Source organism: Meriones unguiculatus, chromosome 1 (genome assembly GCF_030254825.1).
Source record: "Meriones unguiculatus strain TT.TT164.6M chromosome 1, Bangor_MerUng_6.1, whole genome shotgun sequence".
Lineage (NCBI taxonomy): Eukaryota > Metazoa > Chordata > Mammalia > Rodentia > Muridae > Meriones > Meriones unguiculatus.
This window is the reverse complement of record NC_083349.1, coordinates 177,754,308-177,779,292: the sequence shown is the minus strand read 5'-3', so window position 1 is coordinate 177,779,292 and position 24,985 is coordinate 177,754,308. Positions and strand designations below refer to the sequence as shown.

Sequence of the window (24,985 nt, the reverse complement as noted above, 5' to 3'; positions counted from 1 at the left end):
TTCTCTCTCCTTCAAGCTTGATTTTATCCAGGATCTCTTGTTCGTTTTCACGAAGCTATTGAACCAGAGTTACCATTGGAAAAGACAGACTGACCCTCGCCTTTGCTTTGTTTTTGCCCTGAAGCCTTTAGCTAGGTGATCATGAGAGGCAGAGAGGGCTTCCTTAATCACACTGAGCAGTGGGAGGAAGCCGGCTTCCCTTGCCTTTTAGAATGGGCTGGTGGCAAGAAGTGGGTGCTTTGAAAAGGAGATTTTAACAGCTGATTCCCCCCTGTGCTTAACTGGCTATGTCCTGAGAGGCAGAGAGAGGAAAGTAAAGCTCTGGTCTTGGCTTTCAGCTTGGCTGCTCTTGGCTTTGGGTGGCACGGGGCAGCTGCTTCTCTAGAGCCTAGAAGCAGAGGAGGTTGTGTTTGTGCATGACGCCCCACACCCATGCTCAGACTAGCTTTTGCGCAGAGGATGGCATCCACAGAGCACGCTTCCCACGTATCTGCTGGTGTTTGTGTGTCTAAGTCATTTAACTCACACCTCACACGCTGAGCAGGCCCTACTTATGCCAGGTACTGTGCATCTAAAGATGAACAGGATGTTGTGGTCCCCTCCCACTTCTGCAAGCATTTCACCCTCTGGCTGTAAGGAAGGAGAGGAAGTAATTGTAGTGGTTAGTAAACTGATATGTGAGGGAGGCGTGCAGGGGCCAGGGTTTGGTTTCCTGGGCATAGATTTCATGCTTCGCACAGTTTTAGGTTTTCAGATTTTGGAGTCAGTTCTCAATTTTCCTTGTTTAACTTCTCCATAGATTACATTAGCATTCCAAACTGGCTCCTCTGAAGGAGCTGGTGTGATTTCAGCCCTCTTACACCATCTGTTGGTGCATATGTGCCCAGGGAACTCAGCGTCATTCTGCACTAGCTGCAGCAGAACATGGCCAGGAAAATAAACCTGCTGACAGAAAACCATAATGCCCTCCCCGGGCTTTTTGTTATGGCTTTGGGAGTAGATGGTGGCTATCTTGGCCACAGTAGTATTCTTCTGTTTGCATAGGTCATTTGGAGGCGACCGCAATGCATGGGTCAAAAAAGTGTTTGCAACTAGGAAAATATGAGCTGGCCTCCTTTTGACAGGTACCTGGGCTCCAAGAACCAACTGAGCTTGGCCTGGATCTGTGTAGCCACCTGGCATTTACTGAGTGTGTTGTTCTTAGAGGTGTTGTGTCCCCCCCCCCTTCTGCTGTTCTGAAAAGCCAGAGGCTGAATGCGAAGTTAGTCTGTAGTCTCCAGAGACAACAGTGATTCCCTGGGCTACGCGGGCCTGAGTGAAGCCACGCGCCAGGCTTTTGGGTGTTGTGAAAAATAGACCAAAGAAACCAGGCAAAGAAGGAAAAGTTCGTTTTGAGTTCATAGTATCACAGGTTGCAGTCCCACTTGGCAGCTCCACTGCCCTTGGGAGGCAAAGCAGAATCAGCATGTCAGGAGCACATAGCTGAGCGGTGCTACTCAGCAGGAAGGGCATGCTGACGAGGTACAGCTTTCCAGGGCATGCCCTTAGTGGCCTCTTTCTCCAACTAAGCCCCACCCCCTACTTTCCATTACCTCCTCAGGATGTCACCATGGTATGAGTCCATCAAGGGATTAAAAACAGAGCCCTCATGATGAGGTCACCTCTCAGAGAGATGAGCTCCATCATCAGGGCACCAAGCCTTCCCATCCATGTTGACAAAACCGTCCTAGTACTCCAGGCCTGTTCTCAGTCTGACCTCCCTAACCAAAGCAACCTCTCTGTCCTTTGAGCCTCAGTATTTCCTGGCTGCTGTACTAATTTAGATTGTGTTCAGACTTTATGTTTTAGCTCCTTTTCATTATATGTCTGGCTCTCTTCAACTCATTAGCAAGGCTTTTGTCGGCCTGTATGCCTGCCTAGTCTATACAAGTTAGCAGGCACTTAGCAAATATTTGATCGATCAATAAATAGGTCGTGCATATTTGGGCATCTGAGATTGCTTTTTTTTTTTCTTTGTTTTTCAACCCTGATTTATAAAGCAGGAAGGGGATCTGGGTAGGATGCTATTTGCACAGCTCCCAGGGAGACCACTGCTATGGTGTTCTATGTAAATGATAAACCCTGAGCAGCAGGGGCTTCCTGAATGTGTGCAGCCTGGCACACAGAGAGCAGATCCAATCCACCCTCCTTCTCTTCCACATAAGGACATGGTATGATTTGTGGGAGTCAGCGCCCACACTGGAGCAGGAACAGATTTCTGGTAGGAATCATTTCAGGTCAATTACACAAACATTTGTTGAACAACTACAGTGGACCAGATGTTGTGCTAGACACCAGTGACAGGGAAACAAGTGGGGCCTGGTTCAGGATCTGCCTGTGGCCATGGGATGAGTGTAGGATGTCTGAGCCTGTTGGAGAGAGAGCCTGGGAGAAGGAAGGGGCTTTCTTTGAAGGGAGGTACTGTGTATCTAAAGATGACCAGCATGTGGTCCCTCACCTTTAGGTATTTGACCCTTTAGTTGTGAGGTAGGCGAAGAGGGTCAAATAGAGTAGAGTCTTATGTCCTAATGAGAAGGCAGATATAGTTGAGATAGGAATGTTGATTAAAGACATAAAGACAGATTTGGGGTATTTGTGTCCTACCTCCTTTGTGGTTCATTTACTCTTTCATGGCATGCTTTCTCTGATTAGCACAGTAACTAAGATCTCTCTGTTTGCCTTGCTTCCCCAATGAGACCATGGCTGTTGGTGTTAACTGAAATGGAGAAAAAGAAATTTAATACTTTGGTTTGCTATTGTGTCCGCTAGCCTGGAGTGAGCAAATAAGAGCCTGGGGCTGGGGATTCGCTGATGCATCCAGTGAGATACTTAAGTAGGCACCTGCCTGGAGCATACTGAGTAGTGGTTTCCAGCTCTGAGGATGCACAGTGTCCTGTAGAGAAGGGGCCATTGCATTTTGTATCCTGACGAGAGAAGGTCAAAGCACCAGCTTTATGAGCTGGATCCTGAGGGCCAGGATCAGTTTCTGTTTCTTCCTAGCAGCTTGTCTGTTGGTGTGATGAGATGTTGATAATTACTAGTATTTTGGACTTGCCCCAAAGCATCTTTTCAGTGAGGGGATCTCCAGTTTCACAGGGCTTCCCTCTGGGGGTCGCCCCAGACTCCTGCAGAGGCTATACGCAGCAGCATAGCTGAAGCTGTCTTTTCTGGACCTGCGTTCCGGAGGCAGCCTCATGGTTCCAGATTGTAGGACGCTTCTGGTGGCTTCTTGCATGACTTCTAAACCTATGGCTCAGCCGTACCACTGTGATGTAACCATAGAGAGCCATCCCCACTCAGTCTCACCTTGTGTGGTTTCCTCTGCTCCTTGAGGGAGATGCAACAGCTGCCCTTATCACGTTTTAACAGTTACAAAGCTGGGGCAGGGTTTATAAACATTCACTGTGGGTTGTTGAGTTTCCTGCAGCAAATGTTGATTATTATTCTTTCTGGTGGTAGAAGAAGTGTGAGGTACAGGAACAGGGAAGTGGGTGGAGGTTTTTTTATTACCGATGAACCACAGTATAGAAGACACAGATCTGGTTTTGTAAACACAGTAGGTGTGAGGTCTAGCGCAGGGCCTAGTCTGGGATGGAGTAAGGCAGAGCCACCTGGGAGGTTTAGAAAAGCTTCTCAAAGTAGCTGAAGCTTGCAGGGAGACTGAAAAGTGAGGCTGGTATGCAGTACCAGTGAAAGAGCTTGTGGGCTGGAGAGATGGCTTGGCACACAAGACAGCTTGCTGTGCTTCCGGGAGACCCAAGTTCAGTTCCCAGCATTGACATCAGGCGGCTCACAACTGCCTGTAACCCCAGCTCCAGAGGAATCTCGTGCCTTCAGCTGGCTTTGCAGGAGGAGCTTGCTGGTGGAGGTGGCGGGGAAGTGGTATCCTTGCACACTTGGCATACACTCACTCACACATCCACACAAAAAAGAGACACAACTCGAGCAAAGGTGGCAGTGTGACTCTGTGGTCCCTCTGGCCTTCGTGTCTGAGCAGAAGATGTCATGAGAGATGTAGTGATGAGAAACGAGGCTTGACGTGGGCATTAGATAAGCACCAGTCCCTTGGGCCCTCTCACAGGAGATTTGTTTGTTTTTTAAATAAAGGTTTTTTTTTTTTTTATTGTTACTGTTGTTCTTTGACAATTTCATATGTATGTGTAATGAAGTTTGGACAGTTTCACTCCCATTACACTCTCATCCCTTCCTATTCACAATTCACTGTTCTTTCCAACAGATAATGTCTTTTTATTTCTTAGTTTTTTTTTTTTTTCCTGAGTTCAATTAAAGTTGATGGCATGAGCACAGGTGTGGGATTATTTCCTGAACTATGGGCAGCTTATCATGGAGATACCACCAAAGACAAAAATGACACTCTCCTCCTTCAAGCTACTATTAGCTTACCAATAGCTCTTTTGGGGGGGGCAGTTTACTAGTCCCTCCCTGCCTGTGATGAGATGTTGATGGACCCAGTCTTGGGAAGGTAACCACAGCAGCCGGGAGTTCACGAGTAAAATGACCACGTATATCCAGATGCTAGGATTTTATAATAGTCACCACCACCTCCAGCTCCTGAGTTCTTTTACTTCCTTCTTTAGTATTGTTCCCTGGGCATTAGAGGGGTGGTCTAGGAGGTGGACACTCACTACTTACTAGTCACTGTATTATTGACAGCAGCAAGGAGACGCTTCTCTGCCTAAGGCTGAGAGCAGCACTAACCTATGGATATAAACATGGATATTTATGAAGCAGTTTGACATCATGTCCATTTAGCAAAGCAATGACAGTCTTCCCTTTAGGGCCTTTGACTTCCTAGCCATAGGTATATGGCCAGATTTGCCAAGTCAGGCAGGAATTGCTTCCTGTGGAGGGGGCCTCAAATCTAGTCAGAAAGCAATTGGTTACTCTCATAATAGCCATGCCATTACTACACCAGTGAGTATTTCTTGTCCTGCAGGATGGAGTTGTAACTTGAAGGGGTTCGTAGTCGGGTAAGACAGAAACTTTGCTTTTGAGGACTTTAAATAGAGGAATGACATGGCTTCCTTTAGAAGAATGAGGATGCTAAATGTATTTAAGAGAAGAAGAAGTAAAAGCTCATGAGTTCAAGGATACCTCCTGTGTGAAAAGGACTTACCTTCTGGTTAAGTGGAGGGTGATTCTACCACTCAGAGAAAGCAGAGGCATAGGAGGAGTGGGCCGGGGTCATGCTATGAAAGCATATTTGGTCAAGGTGAACCAGGTGGCAGCTTCAAGGTCCAAGGTTGAGTTCAGCGCTGATACGATTATGCTGCCTCCTGTGGCTCTGCCTTCCACCACCTGGGCTGGAGAACCCTCCAGTCCTTAAATAACTGTGGCAGTGGCGAGCCTGCCACTTCCTTCTGGGCAGTTTGATTTACTTCTTTGGTCAATCACTCATTCATGTGTTCATTTGTGAGCACAGTACTCTGGTAAGAGGAGGTCTGAGTTTTCAGCACTCCAGGTTCCATACCGTGGGTTTGTGGTTCCGCTCCCTGGAATCTCACAGCAGGTGCCTCCTTTCAACTGAAAGCCATTCAGACATATGAGGATCCCACCCTTGCAATCCTGAGTATCTGCCTTACTATGGGAAATACCCCAATGCCCTTCCCTTATCTTCTACAGGACCCTGAATCTTCACATAGACTTTTCTCTAGGTCTGCCTTATGATATCATTGCATTAAAATGTGCGTCTCATATCTGACCTCTATAGTGCAAAACATGCAGAAGGATTAATACCTTCTGAATCTGGACACCATTCCTGCAGATAAAAACTTTAAGACCAATGTCCACCTTTTTTTTCTGTATAGTTTCTTGATGTCTAACTCAGGCTGTCCTTTAACTTGAGATCCTCCTGCTTCAGCCTCCCCAGTGCTGAAATGAGAGGTGTGCACCACTATGCCTTTCACTTTCAAAATGGTGACTCCTGGTAATCTATTTATTGAGAAACCATTTACATAACATAGGGTCTTTAGATCTTAATCAGTTTTTAAAGAGTCATATCATGATGCTTTTCCTCCACTCCAAAGGTGCCTCTGCAGACATTATCCTGTGAGTGTTTCAGCTCCGTCCTCCTGCCCATTACATGCAACTGCTGGCTTGATTTTATTGTTATTGCCATAGCAACAAGATAAATAACTAATACTCTATTCCAGAGTTTCAGGTATTCATGTTTTTTTTTTTTAATATCTGGTTTTCTTTACTCATATAGAATTTTCTATTTTTTCTTTTTTGTAGTATATGTGTATATACATTTGTGTGGAGTGTGTTTATGTGTAGATGTGAGATGTGTAGGAATTTTCCTTGGTTGTGCTTCTATCTACTTCTTTGAGACAATGTCTCTCAGTCCAACCGAGAGCTTTGTAATACAACCCATTTCCTTAGCCAGTTTGCTCCAGGAATCCCGTCTGCCTTCTGAGGTTGGGATCACAGGAAGGACACAATCCCAGCATGGCATTTACATGGGTTCTGGGTATCCAAATGCTGGTCCTCATTCTTGGATGGCATGAGCTTTAATTACTGACTCATCCCCCTGTTTTAGCATTTCAGTTTTAGTTTTATTCACCGTATAACTGTTGTCAGTAGGTTAGTTCAGTTCAACTAAATCCTCAGAACTCCACTATCTGATAGATCTTATTAAAGAATGCATGTCCAGGAATCTTTTGTTCTAAATTCCAACAGGTAAGTCTTGGGAATGGGAATGTCATGTAGAAGTTTATCATTTTAATTTAATTAAGCACCTGAGATATCATCTATCTATCTATCTATCTATCTATCTATCTATCTATCTATCTACTATCTGTCTGTACAGCTGGCTTTGTACCCTTTGCAAGTGCAGTAATGTCACATTCAAGTTCATTGTCTAAATTGCTGACTGGAGTGTAGAGCTCTGTGAGAAATTGAAGCCTTATTTTGGTTTGTGATCAAATATATATCAATCCACTTCAGGTTATTTCAACAGCAATGAATGAATGTTATCTGTGTGGTCCACAAAGATCTCCTTTAAGGAAAAATTGCTCTCACATCATTATCCTCGTTATGGTTGGTTTTGATTATCAACTTGATGGGATTTGGAATCACCATGGAAACAAATCTCCGAGCATGTAAGAGGGATTAGCTCTATTAGGTTAATTGATGTGGGCAGCACAGTTCACTTCCTGGAGTCTTGGGCTGAATAAAAAGGAAAAGCAATCGTTGAGCCCTGCAGATGCAATGTGACCAGATGCCCCAAAGGCCTGCTACCATGGTTTTCCTGCCATGATGGACTACTTCAAAATGGGAACCCAAAGTACCCACCCGTACATTGCTTCTGTGGGGTGTTTTGTCATAGCAGGAAGATAAATCACTGATACAGTTCTTTTGTTCAAATCAAGAATAATCAGGAGGAAAGGAAATGGGTTAGCTTGTTGTGGCAAGAAACTATTTGGGTTCTCAGCTCTGGCTTCCCTTTGCCTGAGTGCTTTTATTATCCATTCTCAAAAGCACCTTTTCTTCTGTAGGTAAACAAAGTGACTGTTTCTCTTATGTCTTTAGAATCTGTTCTGCCTGTCTCTTGTAGAAATTACCAAAACGTACTCCAACCATTTTGTCTTCATCTCTTCCTGTTTCCTAGTAGGTGTTCACACACACACACACACACACACACACACACACACACACACACGAACAGAGGCGGGGTGGGGGGAGAAAAGAAAAAATAAAAGAAGAAAAGATTCATAATTATTTATTGTTTGCTTCTTGCCATTTTACTTTCACTGGTAAGTTGTCCTCTCTTTAGTATCAGAGTGCTGAGATCAACCCAACACAGATGTTCCCTTAGGGGTTGCTGTTGTTCTTTATTATTTACTTTACAGCCTGACCACAGCCCGCCTCTCTTCTCTTTTCCCAGTCCCACCTTCACACCTCCTCCCCATTCCCTTATCCCTTTATCTCCAGAGAAGGGGAGGTCTTCCAAGAGTACCAACCCACTCTTGTGCATCAAGTCACAGCAGGACCAGGTGCTCACATTCCTACTGAGGCCAGACAAGGCAGCCCAGCTATGTGTAAGGGTGCCAAAGACAGGCGACAGAGTCAGAGACAGCCTCCACTCAAATTGTTAGAGCACCAACATGAAGAACAAACTGCACATCTGCCTCATGTATGTAGGGGGGCTAGGTCCAGCCCATGCATGCTCTTTAGTTCGTGGTCAGTCTTTGTGAGGCCCCATGGGCCCAAGTTAGTGTACACTGTAGGTTTTCTTGTGGTGGCCTTCATCTCTCTGGCTCCCTCAATCCTTCCTCCAACACTTCCACAAGACTCTTTGAGTCCTGCCTGTTATTTGGCTGTGGGTCTCTGCATGTGTTTTCATTAACTGCTGGGTGGAGCCTCTCAGAAGACAGTTATGCTACACTCCTGTCTGCAAGACTAGCAGAACAGCATGAACAGTGTCAGGGGTTGGCTCTCTCTTGTGAGGTTGGTCTCAAGTTGATAAGCCAATGATTGGTCATTTCCTCAACCACTGTTCCATCTTTATCCCTAAACTTTTTGTAGGCAGGACAAAGTTTAGGTCAAAGGTTTTGTTGGGTGGGTTGGTGTTCCCCTCCCTCCACAGGAAGTCCTGCCTGGCTACAGGATGTGGCCCCTTCAGGCTTCATAGATCCTTTCATCTCTACTAGTAGAAGCCTCAGCTAAGGTCACCCCCATAGACTCCAGGAAGCCTCTCCCATCCCAGAGATGCCCTCCCACTGATTTCCATTCTTTCTCCCAGCCTCTCCCCTCTCCACTCCTGATCCCCACCCCTCATCCCTCCCTATCCATCTACTTTAGATGTCTGTTTTATTTCCCTTTCGGAGTGAGATTCAAGATCCTCCCTTGGGCCTTTGTTACTTGGCATCTTTGGGTCTGTGGATTATAGCCTGATTATTTTGTACTTTATAGCTAATGTATCACCCTGCAAAAACCTCAAGTCCAAGAGGATCAAAGACCTCAACATAAAGCCAGACACACTAAATCAATTAGAAGAAAGAGTAGGGAAGAGCCTTGAACACATTGGTACAGGAGACAACTTCCTGAAAAGAACACCAATAGTTCAGGCACTAAGATCAACAATTACTAAATAGGACCTCACAAAACTGAAAAGCTTCTCTAAAGCAAAGGACACTGTCAACAGAACAAAATGACAGCCTACAGACTGGGGAAAGATCTTTACCAACTCTACATTCAATAGAGGGCCAATATCCAAAATATAAAAAGAACTCAAGAAATTAAACACCAGCAAACTAAATAACCCAATTTAAAAATGGAATACAGAGCTAAACAGAGAATTTTCAACAGAGGAATATCCAACAGGTGAGAAGCACTTAAACAAATGTTCAACATCTTTAACCATCAGGGAGATGTAAATTAAAACAACTCTGAAATTCCATCTCACACTTATCAGAATGGCTAAGATCAAAAACTGAAGTGTCAGCACATGCTGATGAGAATGTGGAGAAAGAGGAACACTCCTCCATTGTTGGTGTGAATGTAAACTTGTACAGAAATCAGTCAGAAAACTGGGAATAGATATACCTCAACACCCAGCTATACCACTTCTGGGCATATACTGAAAATATTCTCTACCATACCACAAGGACCCTTGTTCAACTATGTTTATTGCAGCTTTTATTTGTAATAGCGAGAAACTGGAAACAACCTAGATGTCCTTTAACTGAAGAATGGATAAAGAAACTCTGGTATATTTACACAATGGAATACTACTCAGCTATTTAAAACAAAGACATCATGATATTTGCAGGCAAATAGATGGACCTAGGAAAGATCATCCTGAGTGAGGTAACCCAGACCCCAAAAGACACATATCATATGTACTCACTTATAAGTGGATATTAGCCATAAAGTATGGGATACCAGGCTGCTGGTATCGTCAGATGACCATCCTTTCTTCCATATTCCTGAGAAATGCCATGTTCTGAATGAGCAGTGTATTCTCAGATACAAGGCTGTGCTTGGCTGCCCACCTACTGGTTTGTCCCATTAATGACTTACTGTCTGCACTCTCTAGGAATCTATAAAGAAATGATTCATTTCCTGAGGTTATCTTTGCTTGGAGGAGCTCTTAAATGGAATTAACTTGACCGTGTAAAAACAGATGGACTTCCTATATCATCATTGAACCGGTGGACCGTTCCAATCTGTCTGATTAATAGACCAACTCTGAAAGGAGCTTTAGGAGTGGTACTGAGCCTTCAACTTCTTGATGATGATAAAAACAAGGATTCAATGGGTTAACCATATTTGGTTTAAACCTCGCTTACACTCCAAGCATGACACCTTAATGAAAATTTGCTCTCACCCATGACCTGTGCTGGGTAGGAGCTACTTTGTCCTCCAGTGACGTGGGTGGCTGCAGAGCCCATTGTTTCATTTAACCTCTAGGTGTAGAGAAATTGATTCTCAAGTCTCAGTATGAGAGAGAGTGTTGGGATTGAATGAGGTTGTCAAAAGATTCACATCTAGCTTTTGAGTCCTGAGACAGTAAAGCTAAAATCCCTAAGTTATAGGAAAAGTGAAAGAAAAGGGTTTGTATGTAATTAGAACGTTATAGAAACCTGATAGCCCTGGGTTCTCAAGAATGCTCAACTTCAGTTGCTGTCACATCTTCTGAATAATAAAAGATTTAAAGTTTGGGACAGGGGTTCTGGGCCCCTGAATGATACCCTATCCTCTGCGAGACAATTAAAACTAGTGTAATTACTCGTGTTCCCTTTTATTCTGAAGTCTTGAAGCTGTCTGTTTCTGTCTCAGCAATTATTTTTCCACCATCTTTTTAATTTTTAAAAGCACAGGAAAGCTGGGAATACTATGGTGGTCTCAGCTGCTCTCAGTTTCGCTTAGCTGCCATTATCTGTATATTTATATATCTTCTCTCTTCATCCTCTTTGAGCTTGAATCATATGAAGAGTAGTTGTAGACTGCCATCCTTTCACGGCTCACTGTGTTCATAAACACGTGTATCCAATGAGTGATGACATTTTTCTATTTGGTCACATTTAAGAAAACTAAAATAGACTAAATACTTCTCATGGCTTTTTGTTCAGTATTGCTGCTGCTGCTGCTGGCTTCAGGGTTCGGTCATTCCAGAGCTTTACCCTAGATCTATACATTGCATTTGGTTACTGTTTGTCTTCAGTCCCCTAATCTATGGCAAGCCCTCTCTGAGATTTTATTTGCTTGGCTTGGGTACATTGGAAATTTTGAAAAAAAATAATTTCTGTGTGTGTGAGTATGTGTGTGCGCCCGCGTGCACGCACGCACATTGCATGTACTTGGGTAATCATGAGTAAGTGATGCATGCATGTCATAGCATGTGTGGAGATAAGAAGACAACCTCTGGAGTTGGTCCTTGCCTTCCACTTTGTTAGAGGCAGGGCTTCTTTGTTGCATGCCAGGCTAGCTGGTCCTCGAGCTTCCTGGGCCTCTTGTCTCCACTTCCTGTGTTGCTGTAGGCATGCTAGCATTACAGATGCTCCTGTGCTCAGTTTACATGGGTTCTGGGGAGCGAAACTCAGATCTTTACATTTATGTGTCAAGTGCTTTTACTGACTGAGCCATGTCTTCAGTCCATTTATATATATGCAGTTGCCGTCCACACTGTCCCACATCCTAGGTTCGTCCAGTTGTGCTGAATGGTACCGAGAGGGTGGGCTGACTCCAGGTGTGTGTGTGTCTCATTGCCCCACTACTGGTGATGCTGAGTGCGGTCAAGGGTGTGGTTCATGTTCTCCTGAAATTTCTCCCCCCCCCCCCCCGCGCAGTGGATGGTTGGTGTGTGAGCGCATCTTCTTAGTCCCCTGAAATTTCCCATGGTGATTTTAGCATTAAGTGATGATTCTTGTCCGATTTGATTGTTACAGTAGGATTACAGAAGGACTAGCCTTCACATTCTGTTACCGCTTTTTAATGATATTTGGTGATGTTCCAAGATGGAAAAAGATAACTTTTCTCCTCCTCCTCCCTCCCTGTCCCTTTCCCCTTTCTCTTTCCTCTCTCCCCCTTCCTTCCCCCTCTCAGCATTGGTAGAGAGCCATGCCCTACTTTTATTCGCTATGTAAATTTTACTATCATCCTTCTCTTCTGTGTTAAAATTTTCTTTAATTTGGCTGTTCAGGGTCCTATCAGCTGGTTTCTGAATCTTATCTTTTTTGGGGGGATATTGGAGGTTAAATCTAGCACAGAGTGGTACCCCAGATTTTGCAATTTTTTTTCCAGGTGACAGAATCTGTTCCTGACACTTGCCTGCTTTTCTGGCACAACCATAAATTTACCCTGTTGCCAGGTCTCTATTTTCTCTCGAGGAGCGCTGGTTATGGTCACTGTTGATGTGTGGAAACTGAGACGAGCCTTCTAGGACTGTAACCTCAAGGCTTCTTTTTGCTTGCATGGGGCAGGTACAGCACCAATGAAGGGGAGACCTGGAAGACATTTGTCTTCTCCGAGAAGCCCGTGTTTGTGTATGGGCTTCTCACAGAGCCTGGCGAGAAGAGTACCGTCTTTACCATCTTCGGCTCTAATAAGGAGAATGTCCACAGCTGGCTCATCCTGCAGGTCAATGCCACAGATGCCTTGGGTAAGCCATTGCCTCCTGGGCCTGGGCCACAGACGTACTGATTGACTGCCTGGAGTGTGCAGGGTAGACACTTAGATACGGTGTCCTCGGTGTGTGATTCACTCGGGGCGATGAGGGAAGACACAGGGCACGGGTGCCTGGGTGGGGGAAGGGGGTTATTTACTCAATCCTTCCTAAGGGGACTGTTCATAATTCTTTTAGTCTTGGTTTCCTTGTGTAGTATGTGGCATGTAGTATGTCTAAATATATACCTGTCAAATGTGTGAATGGATGGATGAGCAAAAATGAGTTTTCCAAACTAGAGGTTCCTGGAGGATGTGTGTGTGTGTGTGGGGGGGGGGTGCCTGTATGAGCTCCTCTACAGAAAAAAGAGGAATACTTTATTTTGGCTCATGGTTTTGGTACATAGCTCCTTGACATTTTCATTTTAGGCTGTACCAGGAGCTGTGATGTGAGAAGTCAGTTTATCTCATAGTGTCTAGCCATCAAAGAAAGAGGGAGAAGGGGAGGAAGGAGCTGCACCCCAGTACATTCCTTCTGGTCACACTCCTGATGACCTCATTCCTCTCTTCTAGAGCTCACTTCCTAAAAGTCCCACTTCTTACCCATAGTGCCATAGGCCAGGGGCTAACACCTGGGCTTCAGGACCATTGATGATGAAAAAAAAGATAGCACTGCCTTGATGCAGGTCCTTTGAAGGCTTGCTGGAGTCTAGTCATGATCTGTTGGTGCACATGAGATCCTTGAGCAGGGAGGACTGACAAGACTCTTGAGTGCTCTTCCACATTGCTTCATCCTCGGCCTCTGCCCTTTCTCACATCTCCTTAGCTGATACGCTAGCTGTCCCGAGAGCCTCTTATGCCTTCTTCTGTTCTGTCTCAGCCTCAGGATCTAGCATCTGTGCTGCTGGCATCTCCGTCAGCAGATGTCTCCCCTCTGCCCATCAGACCTTTACTCTTGTATCTGTCCTGCAATGTGCTTGGGTGTCATGTTCCATCACCTCATTATAAAGCTCCTCAGAACAAGGACTTCGCCTACTGAGTGTCTTTATTGCCCCATAGATGGTGGGGTTTTAATAATTCTTTGCTAATTTGAGTGGCACTGTGTCGACAGGTGTGCATCAGCTTTGGGTAGTATTTAATCTGACACACATATAAAAGAGATACAAGGCACCAATTAGACAGAAGCTTAAAATCCCCATAGGCACTCTACTGACATTTTAAATGGATGTGAGCTGTTGGAATAAGTGTGAAGTTATCTTGTCACTTCCCAGTCTCTCTACATAAGGATCCTGTACCATCAAGCAGGGCAAACACATTTTTTTTTTCAGTGATCTCACCTGTACTACCAGATATGCTTTTCTTCCTGAGGAAGCAGGATGGGTCAACAGTAGCCTTACATCACCTACCAAAGAATACTAGGGGAGAGCCGAGAGCTGAGAGCTCAGCCCCAGCCACACCCTAGGGACCTATTTGTAAAAGGAGCTGCCGACTCTCCTAATTTAGAGACTCAGCTTAGTTTTATGGTCTATGACAGGATCCCAGAACTGGGTGTGGTAAAGCAGGGGAATTAGGAGTTTGGGGTTCGTCATTGCTCTCTAGCTAGATCCTCTCTTTTATAAAACATGCAAGCAAGCCAGCCAGCAAGCCACACAGCACTCTGGGGTAGTGAGACAGTTCAGCAGGCAGATGTGCTTCGAGTGTGAGCCTGGAGACCCTAGTTCAATCCTGGCAACCTGTGTAAAAGTGGAAGGAGAGACCTGACCTCACAGAGCTGTCCTCTGACCTCCACATGAGCAGCAGGGTATAAATAAACAAGTCTAAAACAAACATCCCAAGCCAAACAAGTGACAAAAAGTGCGCACACACACACACGGTACAGAAATCAACAGAAATCAGCAGCAGCCCCCTTCCCTCCCTACACACAACTTCGTCAAATCTTACGGTTCAGAAGTTTGACTGGTGTCAAATGTGGCTCGAATCTTCACAATTTCACACCTTCAGAGGAGCTGTGTGGTAGTGGTGCTGCCTTCATTCTAGTAACTGCGGGGCACCCTCAGGTGACTAGAGATGGGTAGCTTTGAGCTCTGTGCTTGCAGGATGTCCACAGAGGTGTCGGAAGTCAAGGACTGCATCAAGGGTGGGGAGACAGGAAAGCCTGCAAGGGCCTGATCTGATGCATTGCTCTGCCCCTTTCTGTTCTCAGGGGTCCCCTGCACAGAAAATGACTACAAGCTGTGGTCTCCATCCGATGAAAGGGGAAATGAGTGTTTACTTGGACACAAGACTGTTTTCAAAAGGAGGACACCTCACGCCACATGCTTCAATGGGGAAGACTTTGACCGGCCTGTGGTCGTGTCCAACTGCTCGTGCACACGGGAGGACTATGAATGGTTTGTTCTTCCTCCATGGCCAGGGCCTCGAGCCTCGTCATATCTGCTCTGCAGTGTGAGGCTTAAAAAACAGAGAGCATGTTCTCTTCCTCCGAGAAAGGGAATAAGCATTCGTTGAGCGTGCTTTCTGAGCTAGTGAACGCTTTTCACTTACAGTGTGTTCCAATGCTACAGCCGTGCAGTCCGGTAGAAATGCAGACATCTCTGTCAGGACTGGTAGCTCAGGGTTTATTTCTAGAAGGACCCGCCTGAAAGGAACACACTGAAAGTTCCATTTGGGGGAACTTGTTTCCTATAGTTCTCCTTTGCTAGGGAGGGCTTTTTGCCCCTTCTGAAATGGGTTGATGTTCGTATCTATAATTTTGGCGTCATTTATTATTCCTCGAGGAAACCATCCAAGGTGTGTCTGGGAATTGCTAAGCGGAAGTGATGTCTGCACAAGTCACTGTGACAGGCAATAAGAAGCCACCTTAGAGGAAGTAGCTGTCTGCAGTGTGACCATTGAGGGGAAGGAGAAGGCTGGGATTTGCAGTAGGAAAACTGGGATTTCTGGAGGTGTTTGAGCTGGGCCTTAGGGATGGGGCAGGATGAGGGCGCCAAGCAGCAGTGTGGCCGTGTCAGGGCTGGAAAAGAGACTGTTAACTGTCATTTTGTTACAGTGACTGGGCTGGGTATGTGGAGCTGAGTCAGTGAGTGGAGGTGAGGTGGAAAAGATGGGAGGGGAGGGGAGGAGTGTAGACTGGAGAAGCCATGGATTTGGGGGAAGACTCAGAATTCAACCAACATTTGCCTGCTTCACCCATCAAGCTGGGAGTTTGGCTGATATGGTGTCCAGATTACAGGAGTCTGATGAACTAAACGGTTATCTCTCAAGGTTCAGGATGACATATCCAGCTGATTTAGATAGTATGAGGACAGGGTCTTAGGTGACACTGAATTCTTAGTCACAATGATTTTTAAAGCTAGGAAGTGGTAGATCACTTACCTGGCACGGGCAAGGTCCTGGGTTGTTTGTTTGGTTGGTTTTGTTCTCCAAGGGTTTCTCTGTGTAACAGAGCCTTGGCTGTCCTGGACTCACTTTGTATACCAGGCTGGCCTCAAACTCACAGAGATCTGCCTGCCTCTGTCTTGAGTGCTAGGACCAAAAAAAAAAAAAAAAAAAGAAAAATTAAAGGTTTTTCTTTTTAAATTTGTCTTCTAATTCTCTGGATGAGTGAAGGAGAAATTATCATAGTTCTTAAATATTGGCTAATCTATTGTGTGTATGTGTATGTGTATGTATGTGTGTGCATAGGTGTGTCAGGCATGCGTGCCTACGATGGCACATCTGTGGGAGATCAGAAGGTAACTTCTGGAGGTTGGTTCTTTCCTACCTTGGTTCTGAGGTGGAGACTCCTTTTTCTGGACTGGGTATGCCGGACTAGCTTGTTCTACACTTGCAATCAGTTCTCCTGGCTCCTCCCTTGTTGGAGTCGGAGTGCTGGAATTTCAGCGAGGCACCACTGCAGCTGGCCTCTAACACGACATCCAGCTTGTGTGCAGGAGCTTTTACGAGCCATCACCCTGTACTCTGTTTTATTTGTTTGTTTGTTTGAAATAGAGTCTTATATCCCAGGTTGGCTTCAGACTTAATATACAGTAGAGGGTGACTTAGAATGTATAGATTTTTTTGCCTCTACCTCCCAAGAGCTGGGATTACAGGTTTGTACCACCACACCTAGTGGTGATAGTAACCCAAGGCCTTGTGCATGCTAGGCAAGTACTCTACTAAGGGAGCTGTAGCCTCAGCCCCACTCTTTCCTTTTAGTCAAGAACAGACAGTCCCAGAGTCTGGCTAGGCAGCTGACCTTAGATGAGAGTTTTGCTTTGGCACGACGGCTTACATCTTTTTTGTCTGCTTCGGGATGTAGCAGCAGCTTTCCCGATGTGGCTCTGAAGCATATCTTCTTTTGTAGATGTTGCTTAGGGTAACAAAGTGGTTGTTCTTTATGGGGACCATTCATAGAATGTAAATGCTAGATAGGGTGTAGGGGCTGTAAGGTTGGTTTTGAAGTGTGTTTGGGGGGGTACGTGTCCATGGCCTAAATGAACTCCGATTGCCTTTTCAGTGACTTTGGCTTCAAGATGAGTGAAGACCTCTCCTTAGAGGTGTGTGTTCCAGACCCTGAGTTTTCCGGGAAGCCCTACAGCCCTCCTGTGCCTTGTCCTGTGGGTTCTACATACAGGAGAACCAGGGGGTATGTATCTCTCCCACACACTTGCCTGAGTCAGGCTCACGGGGGCCCGAGTGGGGAAGGAGAGAGCTTTGCCCACACCCTAAATTCTCAAACCCCAAGATACAAACTGCAGGTGGTGCCTGCCAAGCCTACTACTCCCAGTGAGCAAACGCCCTCTACACGCTTCTCTGCAAGGCTGAGGACATCTGAAGAAACCTCAGCTGGGGGAATATCTTCAGAGGAGTTTCTAGGAGAGAGATATTTTTAAGTGCTTTCCCGAGCAGCGCGGTAAACCATCTGGGTCTGCCTGCTCTAAATAATCACGAGCAAGACTGATGCAGAGCGACCAAACACCATCCTTCCAGCTCTGTTGTCCGTGGCCACCAGTATGTGCTCAGTTTGGCCGCCTCCATGACACATACGTACCCTCCATGTTTCTGACTTCTTGCTTTGGGGGGGGGGGTGTTGCAGCTATCGGAAGATCTCTGGGGACACTTGCAGTGGAGGAGATGTTGAAGCGCGTCTGGAAGGAGAACTGGTCCCTTGTCCCCTGGCAGGTAAGACACAATGGTCTTCTCGAGTCCTGGTCAGGTCACTCTGCTCTCACCCAGCTAGGCATGTGCCTCTTCTTAAGTAATGGGGGAAAGGTCAGAAGAGTTAACCTCACGGAGGCTCCTCCTTCCCTAAGTTTAACAGGCTTGTGCAGCTTCACTTCCAGAAAGGATGGGGAATATTTGGTGCTAGGTCAGGTTGTGGAGGATAGTCCATTTGGTGTCTATTTAAAGTTGAGCACTGGGGGATGAGGAGCAGCCACAGGCCTTGGTTGTGTCTCTCGGTTTGTCAAAGTTGAATGTAAAGACCTGAGGCTCTTTCTAAACCAAGTGGTCTATCTCAGTTTTATACTAAATATTAGTCTTATTAGAATTTTTTTAGATGTCAATTCACTTGCCCACGTGTTGGCGGTTTAACCCTCTCTACAGCCCAGTGATACAGCTATCATTAATGCCATTAAATGATGCTGTATGTGTGCCTGTATGCGGAAGCAAGCAGGTTCAGAGGAAACGATGTTCCTAATGTCACCTGTCGAGTAATTGACAGGACAGTGGTAGAAGTCAGACCTGAAGATCTAGGATCCAAGTGGCATCTAAATGTCAGTCCTATTTCCCATGCTCATTGTGTCTACTGAAAATCTTCTTTGAAGAGCTTATTTCAAATGCGCTTAAGCTATTTAGTGGTGACGAAATGTGAGTTACTTGTAATATAGGCACAAAATTATGATACCTGAAGAATGTGATTGGGCTGGCGGAATGCTCAGTGGGCAAGAGCACTTTCTGTGTAAGCACGGGGACCCAAGTTCAAGTTTTCTACATTAAAGCCAGGCATGATCATGTGTGTGCTTGCCAACTCAGTGCTGTCGGCAGGTGGAAACAGGAGCCATGCTGGGGCTTGCTGGCCACCACTGTAACTCCAGGCTGCGTGAAAGACTCTGTCTTCAGGGAGGAAAGCCGAGAGTGATAGAGCAGGCATGGATGTTCAGCTGTGTGCACATATACATGCATAAGTATCACACACACACAAACACACACATACACACACACACACACACACACACACACACACAAAGGTAGTTGCTTGGCCTCTTTTCTTCTTTCACTGCTTCCAGGTCTTATTCATTCAGGGCTTCCTTCCTCCCTCTGAGGCTTTGTCATGCTTCTCAGCAAAGGCAGGTGAGTGGCTCTGGCTTCCATCAGCAGTGCCCCTGTGACAGAAGTACCATGAGTACCCAGTGAATCAGGCACAGGCCCGCCATCTTCCACAGGCAGGCAGAGCGAGGCAGCCTCCCGCCCCTTACTGCTCATCAGATTGCCCTGGTGTTTTCATGCTAAGCTCATTAGGCCCTTAATTTAATCTTCCATCATTACCAGAGTAATTAACATACCTCACTGTGGAGACGTAAAAAGAACCACTAATTCAGCAGATTCCTGCAAACGAGCAGATAATATTCCAGCGTTCCCTTCACGAGAGCCGCTGTGAGGAGGGTTTGGCTGAGCAGGGTTTGAGTGATCGCTCTTAAGGGCCTGGAGTACAGACTTTTGTCATAAATACTTCCAGAGATAATTCAGCATGGGACACAATTGTTTGTTTAAAGCCATCAGGACTGGCAAGAAAGCTATTTTCTCTTCTGATAGAAGAGGGGAGAGCAGGGAATGAAACAGAAAAGTCTCATTTTAGGGCAGGTCATCTCCTAAATGGAAGCAGGGAAGTACTCAGAGAAAAAGATGTTTTCTAGGCCTAATGGGAACCTTAACATCCTTGCAAAGATGAGGTAATGTGGGCATCTGGAAGAATTTTCAAGACACAGCGATTTTTCCTTTTTCTGATTACTGTAACGGTGTCTCTTTCTAGGCTTGCATTGCTGCGCCAGCCAGACACCCTGACCCTCCTCTAGGTTAGGGCTCACACAGGGAGCAGTGCCCGCTGCTCCACGCCTGCCTCCCAAGCAAACCTTTCAGGCCTTGCACTGTGCTGTGAGGGCACTAGTGTCTCAGGAGAAACAAAGGCACAGTAAGGGTTCTGGGTGCTACTGAGGAATGTGGGTCAGTAGCCTCACTACCAGGCACGCGGCTTTCATCTTGTGACCTACATCTTCCTGCCTTGGAATGAGTGTCAGCCGAAAGGAGACAGTTAGTTAGCACGTGGTGGTAACCTGGGTATTTTTGAAGCAAAGGGAAAACAAAAAGAAGAGACAAAACTCACCTTATTTAGGATTTATGTAGAGTTTATTATTTAAAACTTTTGAGGGGCGATGCTAGGGGATCAGACCCAGAACTTCTGACATCTTAAGGAAGTGCTTTGCATGCTCTCGCTTGGATTTGTCTTCAATGTGTTATCAGTATTAAAGATTTTCTCTCTCTCTCTCTCTCTTTTTTAAATCACATTTATTTGTGTGTATGTGTATATAGGGGGTTGCATTTGTGTAACAGGAGTGTCTATGTAGAGGTCAGAGGACAACTTCTGGGAGTTGATTCTCTTCTTCCACTGTGTAGGGTCCTGGGAATCGAACACAGTTCATCAGGCTTGGCAGCAAGCACCTTGACCCACTGAGCCATCCTACCAGCCCAGTACTGAGCTCTAATATAGCAGGTGGTTATAGGGGCATGTGAGTTCAGTGCATTCGTAGGAGGAAAGAAAGGCAAGGGGAGAAAAACCGCAACCGATTCAAGCACGAAGCAAAGGATTTGTGTCTGCATCTTGATCCCACACGTAGCATTGCGTCAGTAGATGCTTTAAATTTTTGCTTGTTTGTTTGTTTTTCAAGAGCTTTTTATTGTTAGCATACTTGGAGAGATGACACAAGTCACAAATATTTGGACAGACCCAGACTCAAGAAACAGCGTCTGAATGCTGTCTTTAGTTTTGTCCTAGGGCCCACCTGGGCTTCTCCTCAGCTCTTCTTCTTCTGCATGGCATCCTGGCAGTTCCCCTGGGCTTTACTGGTGTTATTTTGTTCTTCCCAGCATCTCTAGATTGGGTGCTTTTGAAATCTCCTTGCTACAAAAAGGTATTGCAAACGACATAATGCCGTGGAAGAGATGCTGAAGGGTGTTGGGCTCGCACATCCTTCCTAGTCTTGCTGCCCTCAGGCACCTCCATGTGTCCAGTCACCCAGGAGGTTTCACGGGGACTGTAGCTAGCGATTCTTGCTGCTGGTCTGCAGTCTGGTGGAAGAGTCTCGATGACTTGTGGGCTATTTTCTAAGTAGGAAGAGATAATTGGGCCTTAAATTACTGGTTGTCTGACATTAGGGAAAGCCCTGAAGCGCGTTGACCCTCTACGTATCATATATGCCTTAAAAAATGTCATCGCGAGTAGATACACTGTTAAAGGCAGCATGGTATAAAAGCTAAGTCATAGATTCTGGGTCCAGACTGCTTGATTCCTAGCAGTGTGTCCTTGAGAGGATGAATGCTCATTCTTCTATCTCCTGGGTGTTTTAAGGATTAAACAATGCCTGGCGCACAGCAAGTACATCGTGTAAACATTTGTTAAGCAGAAACAGAACAGCAATTACCCTGTAGAACATTTTGTAATTGTTCCAGAAGAAATGCATTGTTTCTTTGAAAACTTAACAGGTCGGCCGAAAGCACGACAGGCCATTGTGAATAGTATGCATGAGTGAGCAAATTGGGTGGGAAACTCAGCTAGAAGGCTTCTGTACTTACCAAGTAGCCACCAAGATAATGGTGCTATGGGGCAGTTAGATGAGATGATATGGAATGATCTGTCACAAGTATGGCTGAAGACTATAGGCAGAGCTCAGAAGTACGCAAGTTGCAATATTTTTGTTGTTGTTTTTGGCAGTGTAAAAAACATAGATAAAGAAACACACTAAACACACTTACTGGGTTAGAAGTGTGATTTTGTTCTCTGTCACTTGGTCTCTACCCTTGTATCAATGGGTTGGGGGTCCATGTGTGAGAAGAGAGTGGGCCAGGCCTGCTAGGCAATCTTCAGCATCCCTGGCTATCCTGGTTGTTTTGTGTCTGCAGAAGAGAACGAGTTCATCCTTTATGCCATGCGGAAGTCCATCTACCGCTACGATTTGGCCTCGGGAACCACGGAGCAGCTGCCTCTCTCAGGGCTGCGGGCAGCTGTGGCCCTGGACTTTGACTATGAACGCAACTGCCTGTATTGGTCTGATCTGGCACTGGACACCATCCAGGTGAGTCTGTCAGCCCTTGGTTAAGTCTTGAGACTGTGGCTCCTGACTGTCCAGTCCTGATGGCTTCAAGTTAGGCTTTAGTAGGGAACAGTGCGAGGTTTCTACAGGGCAACCCATCCCTGAATTGCTACAAGAAACTGAAGTTTTCTGTTGTAATTTTTTTCCCTGTTTACCTCTGCATTTATGTGAAAGATAAAGATGCCCCAAGTTTGCATCTCTTACTGCAGCCAAGGGCTCACTTTTCCTGCTAGGAAGATTTGGGGCCAGTGATGTGGGGTTGTCAGTTGCCACCTTCCTTGTTAGCATCTTCTTCCCTTCCATGTCAGTGATGTTACAGTTATCTTCAGTTCACGTAACTGCCCACTCCAGCTCTCCTGAACTCAGACAAGAAGCAGGAAGTGGTTGGGCATGGTAGGAAGCTAGGGTGAGAGGATTGCTTCATCCCAGATACTCAGGGGAGAGACAGCTGAGCAGATCGGTGTTTGCCTAGTGTACACACGGCCCCATGTTCAATTTTCAGGACCAGAAAATAAAGCAAACACACACACACAAACACACACACACACACACACACACACACACACACACACACACCAGGATATAGGTATTAAAGATCCCTGGGTAGGCCAGACACTTGGTCGTCTACTCCATGCTCAAGTCTATGCACTTTAAAGATTTATTTATTTATATATATATATATTTATTTATTTGTTTTTACTTTACATGTATGATGGGTGTTTTGTCTGCCCGTATGCCTGTGTGCCATGTGCATGTGTGGTGCCAGGGGAGGCCAGAAGAAGTGTTCTCAGGAACTGAGGTAGCGGATACTTGGCTAGCTGCCATGTGGGTGCTGAGAACTCAACTTTCTTCTGCAAGGGCAGGAAGCGCTTTAAACTGCTAAGCCGTCTCCCCCCCCCCCCCCAATGAGCCTGAGAATGTAGTGCAGTGGTAGCTCATTTATCTAGCAAGCAGCAGGCCCTAGGTTCGAAAGAGCAAAAAAAGAGAGAGGTACAGCATATTTACTCATTGTCCACTTAATTCCAAAATCCATGCTTGACGTAAGTTTTACATTATGAGGGTTGGGAGACCCCTGAGGGTGACTGTCCCAACAATGACACCCGATGGCCAAGAGCCATGCAAGGGATAAAAGACTGTACAAGGAGACGGAAGAGCTAAAAAGTAGCGGTAGTCTGGTTTTCACTTAAAAAAACAGCAGGCTCCTCTGCCTCAGTAAAAAGATCATCATTCTGAGACAGGCCATAGTTTAGCAATATGTGTTTATAGTAACAGCATACAGTAACAGACGCAATTAGATTCTGTTTGTCATTACATTTGAAACCATCTTGAAGATTCTCTTATTTACCACAGCCTCGAACATCTACAAATTTGCTTCCATAAAACCTTGTCCTTGGCAAACTGGCAAGCCGAAGGCAGGGTTCCAGTCTGTGGGACTGGCTGTCCTGGAGTCCGCTGCACAGTTCTCAGGATTGATTACTTCTTTCTCTCTCCTAGCGTCTCTGCTTGAATGGAAGCACGGGGCAAGAGGTGATCATCAATTCCGGCCTGGAGACCGTGGAGGCTTTGGCCTTCGAGCCCCTCAGCCAATTACTTTACTGGGTGGATGCCGGCTTTAAAAAGATCGAGGTACAAGGATTCCTGTTCTCTTCAATAGGCAGGCAGGTGGAGCAGCTGGGCGCTGAGCCAGATTTGACCCAAAGATGGGAAGCAGTGTGTCACGGAACTCTGGAATTTTCCCCAGGGTTTCTAGGGCCTAAGCTGGCCAAACCTCTGAAGGGACGAAAGGGGGTTCTCTCAGGATGTTTACAGCTCTGAGGAACCCACGTAAGGACACAAGACCCGAGGTGCCATTTAAGATACATGAGCGCTTGTATTTTGGGTCGCAGAAGCATCATGTAATAACAAGAATGATGGTGATTTCATAATGTCATAATCATCATAACAATGGCAGCCCATTATTATCTAAAGCAACAGTGACTCTGTCATTATCCTTATTGATCCCTACCTATCATTTAGCTGTCCAGAAACCTGTTTCGCCTTGTACAGCCACAGGTACATGATGCAGGGCCTATAAACTGCCCAGAGAGAGAATTGTACTGAAGAATCATACTTGCACCCTGCCTCGCAGGTTACTGCTGAGGCCTCAGAATACTGACCCAGTTGCTCTTGGTATTGGAACTGCATGGAGGTGTGACATGCAGGTTAACGGGAAAACACCAAGTAGGGAGACAGAGAGAGCTGAGGACAGTGAGATGGGGACACAGACACTGCCCTGTATTCGTGTATCCCCCGTCAGCTGTGGGCCGTGCAGTATGGGGCTTCTCAACTTCTTTTTTTTCAAGTGTGAGGGCGAGTCTCCTTTCCTTAGCCACCGAACAAGTGCTCCTTGGTGCAGGCCACGTGTCAGACTTGGTTTTAAGTTTGATGAATCAGCGAGCAAGGAGTGGGAAGGACACACACATTCTCTTCCCCTTTGGCTTTTGGTTTAGTGGAGCTGGGCATGATGGTGCATTCCTGTAATCCCAGCACTTGGCTGAGGCAGGAGGATCAAGATTTTTGAGGCCAGCCTGGGCTACATAGTAAGTTAAAAAGCCAGTTTGAGGTACACAGAGACCTTGTCTTAAAATAAATGGAAGCCACTGAAACCCACACAAACAAACTAGCTCAGTGGAAAGGAGACAAAGAAGCCTGTTATCCTGCTAGGAACATGAAGCAAGCCATGTGATAGTGTGGCTGGGAAGTGGATGGCATGAAGAGGGGTGAAGTGAACGAGAAAGCGTCTGGGGACTCCAGCCTCTGAGCTGAACCTGATGCCAGAGGGGGAAATCTTCTCAGGACAATTGCAGAAGGGCTTGATAAATAGAGGGGTGATGGCAGGTGCAGTACAGTCAGCCTCCAAATTGAGGTTTCACATCATACATACATACATACATATATATATATATATACATACATACGTGTATATATACACA

At 45.8% G+C, this 24,985-nt stretch overlaps 1 protein-coding gene across 2 annotated transcripts in view; it reads left to right on the top strand.

The window, feature by feature from the left end:
* The window catches only part of Sorl1 (sortilin related receptor 1), a 169,536-nt gene that overhangs the window by 68,300 nt on the left and 76,251 nt on the right, over positions 1-24,985 (top strand). For both annotated transcript variants that reach the window (XR_009587498.1, XM_060372084.1), the window contains exons 13-18: positions 12,486-12,664; positions 14,870-15,056; positions 17,165-17,293; positions 17,744-17,829; positions 21,823-21,995; positions 23,508-23,639. Coding sequence is in view for 1 of the 2 variants with exons in the window: in XM_060372084.1 (XP_060228067.1) it covers positions 12,486-12,664; positions 14,870-15,056; positions 17,165-17,293; positions 17,744-17,829; positions 21,823-21,995; positions 23,508-23,639 (886 nt within the window). In the remaining variant the exon portion in view is untranslated. The remainder of the gene's footprint in view (positions 1-12,485; positions 12,665-14,869; positions 15,057-17,164; positions 17,294-17,743; positions 17,830-21,822; positions 21,996-23,507; positions 23,640-24,985) is intronic.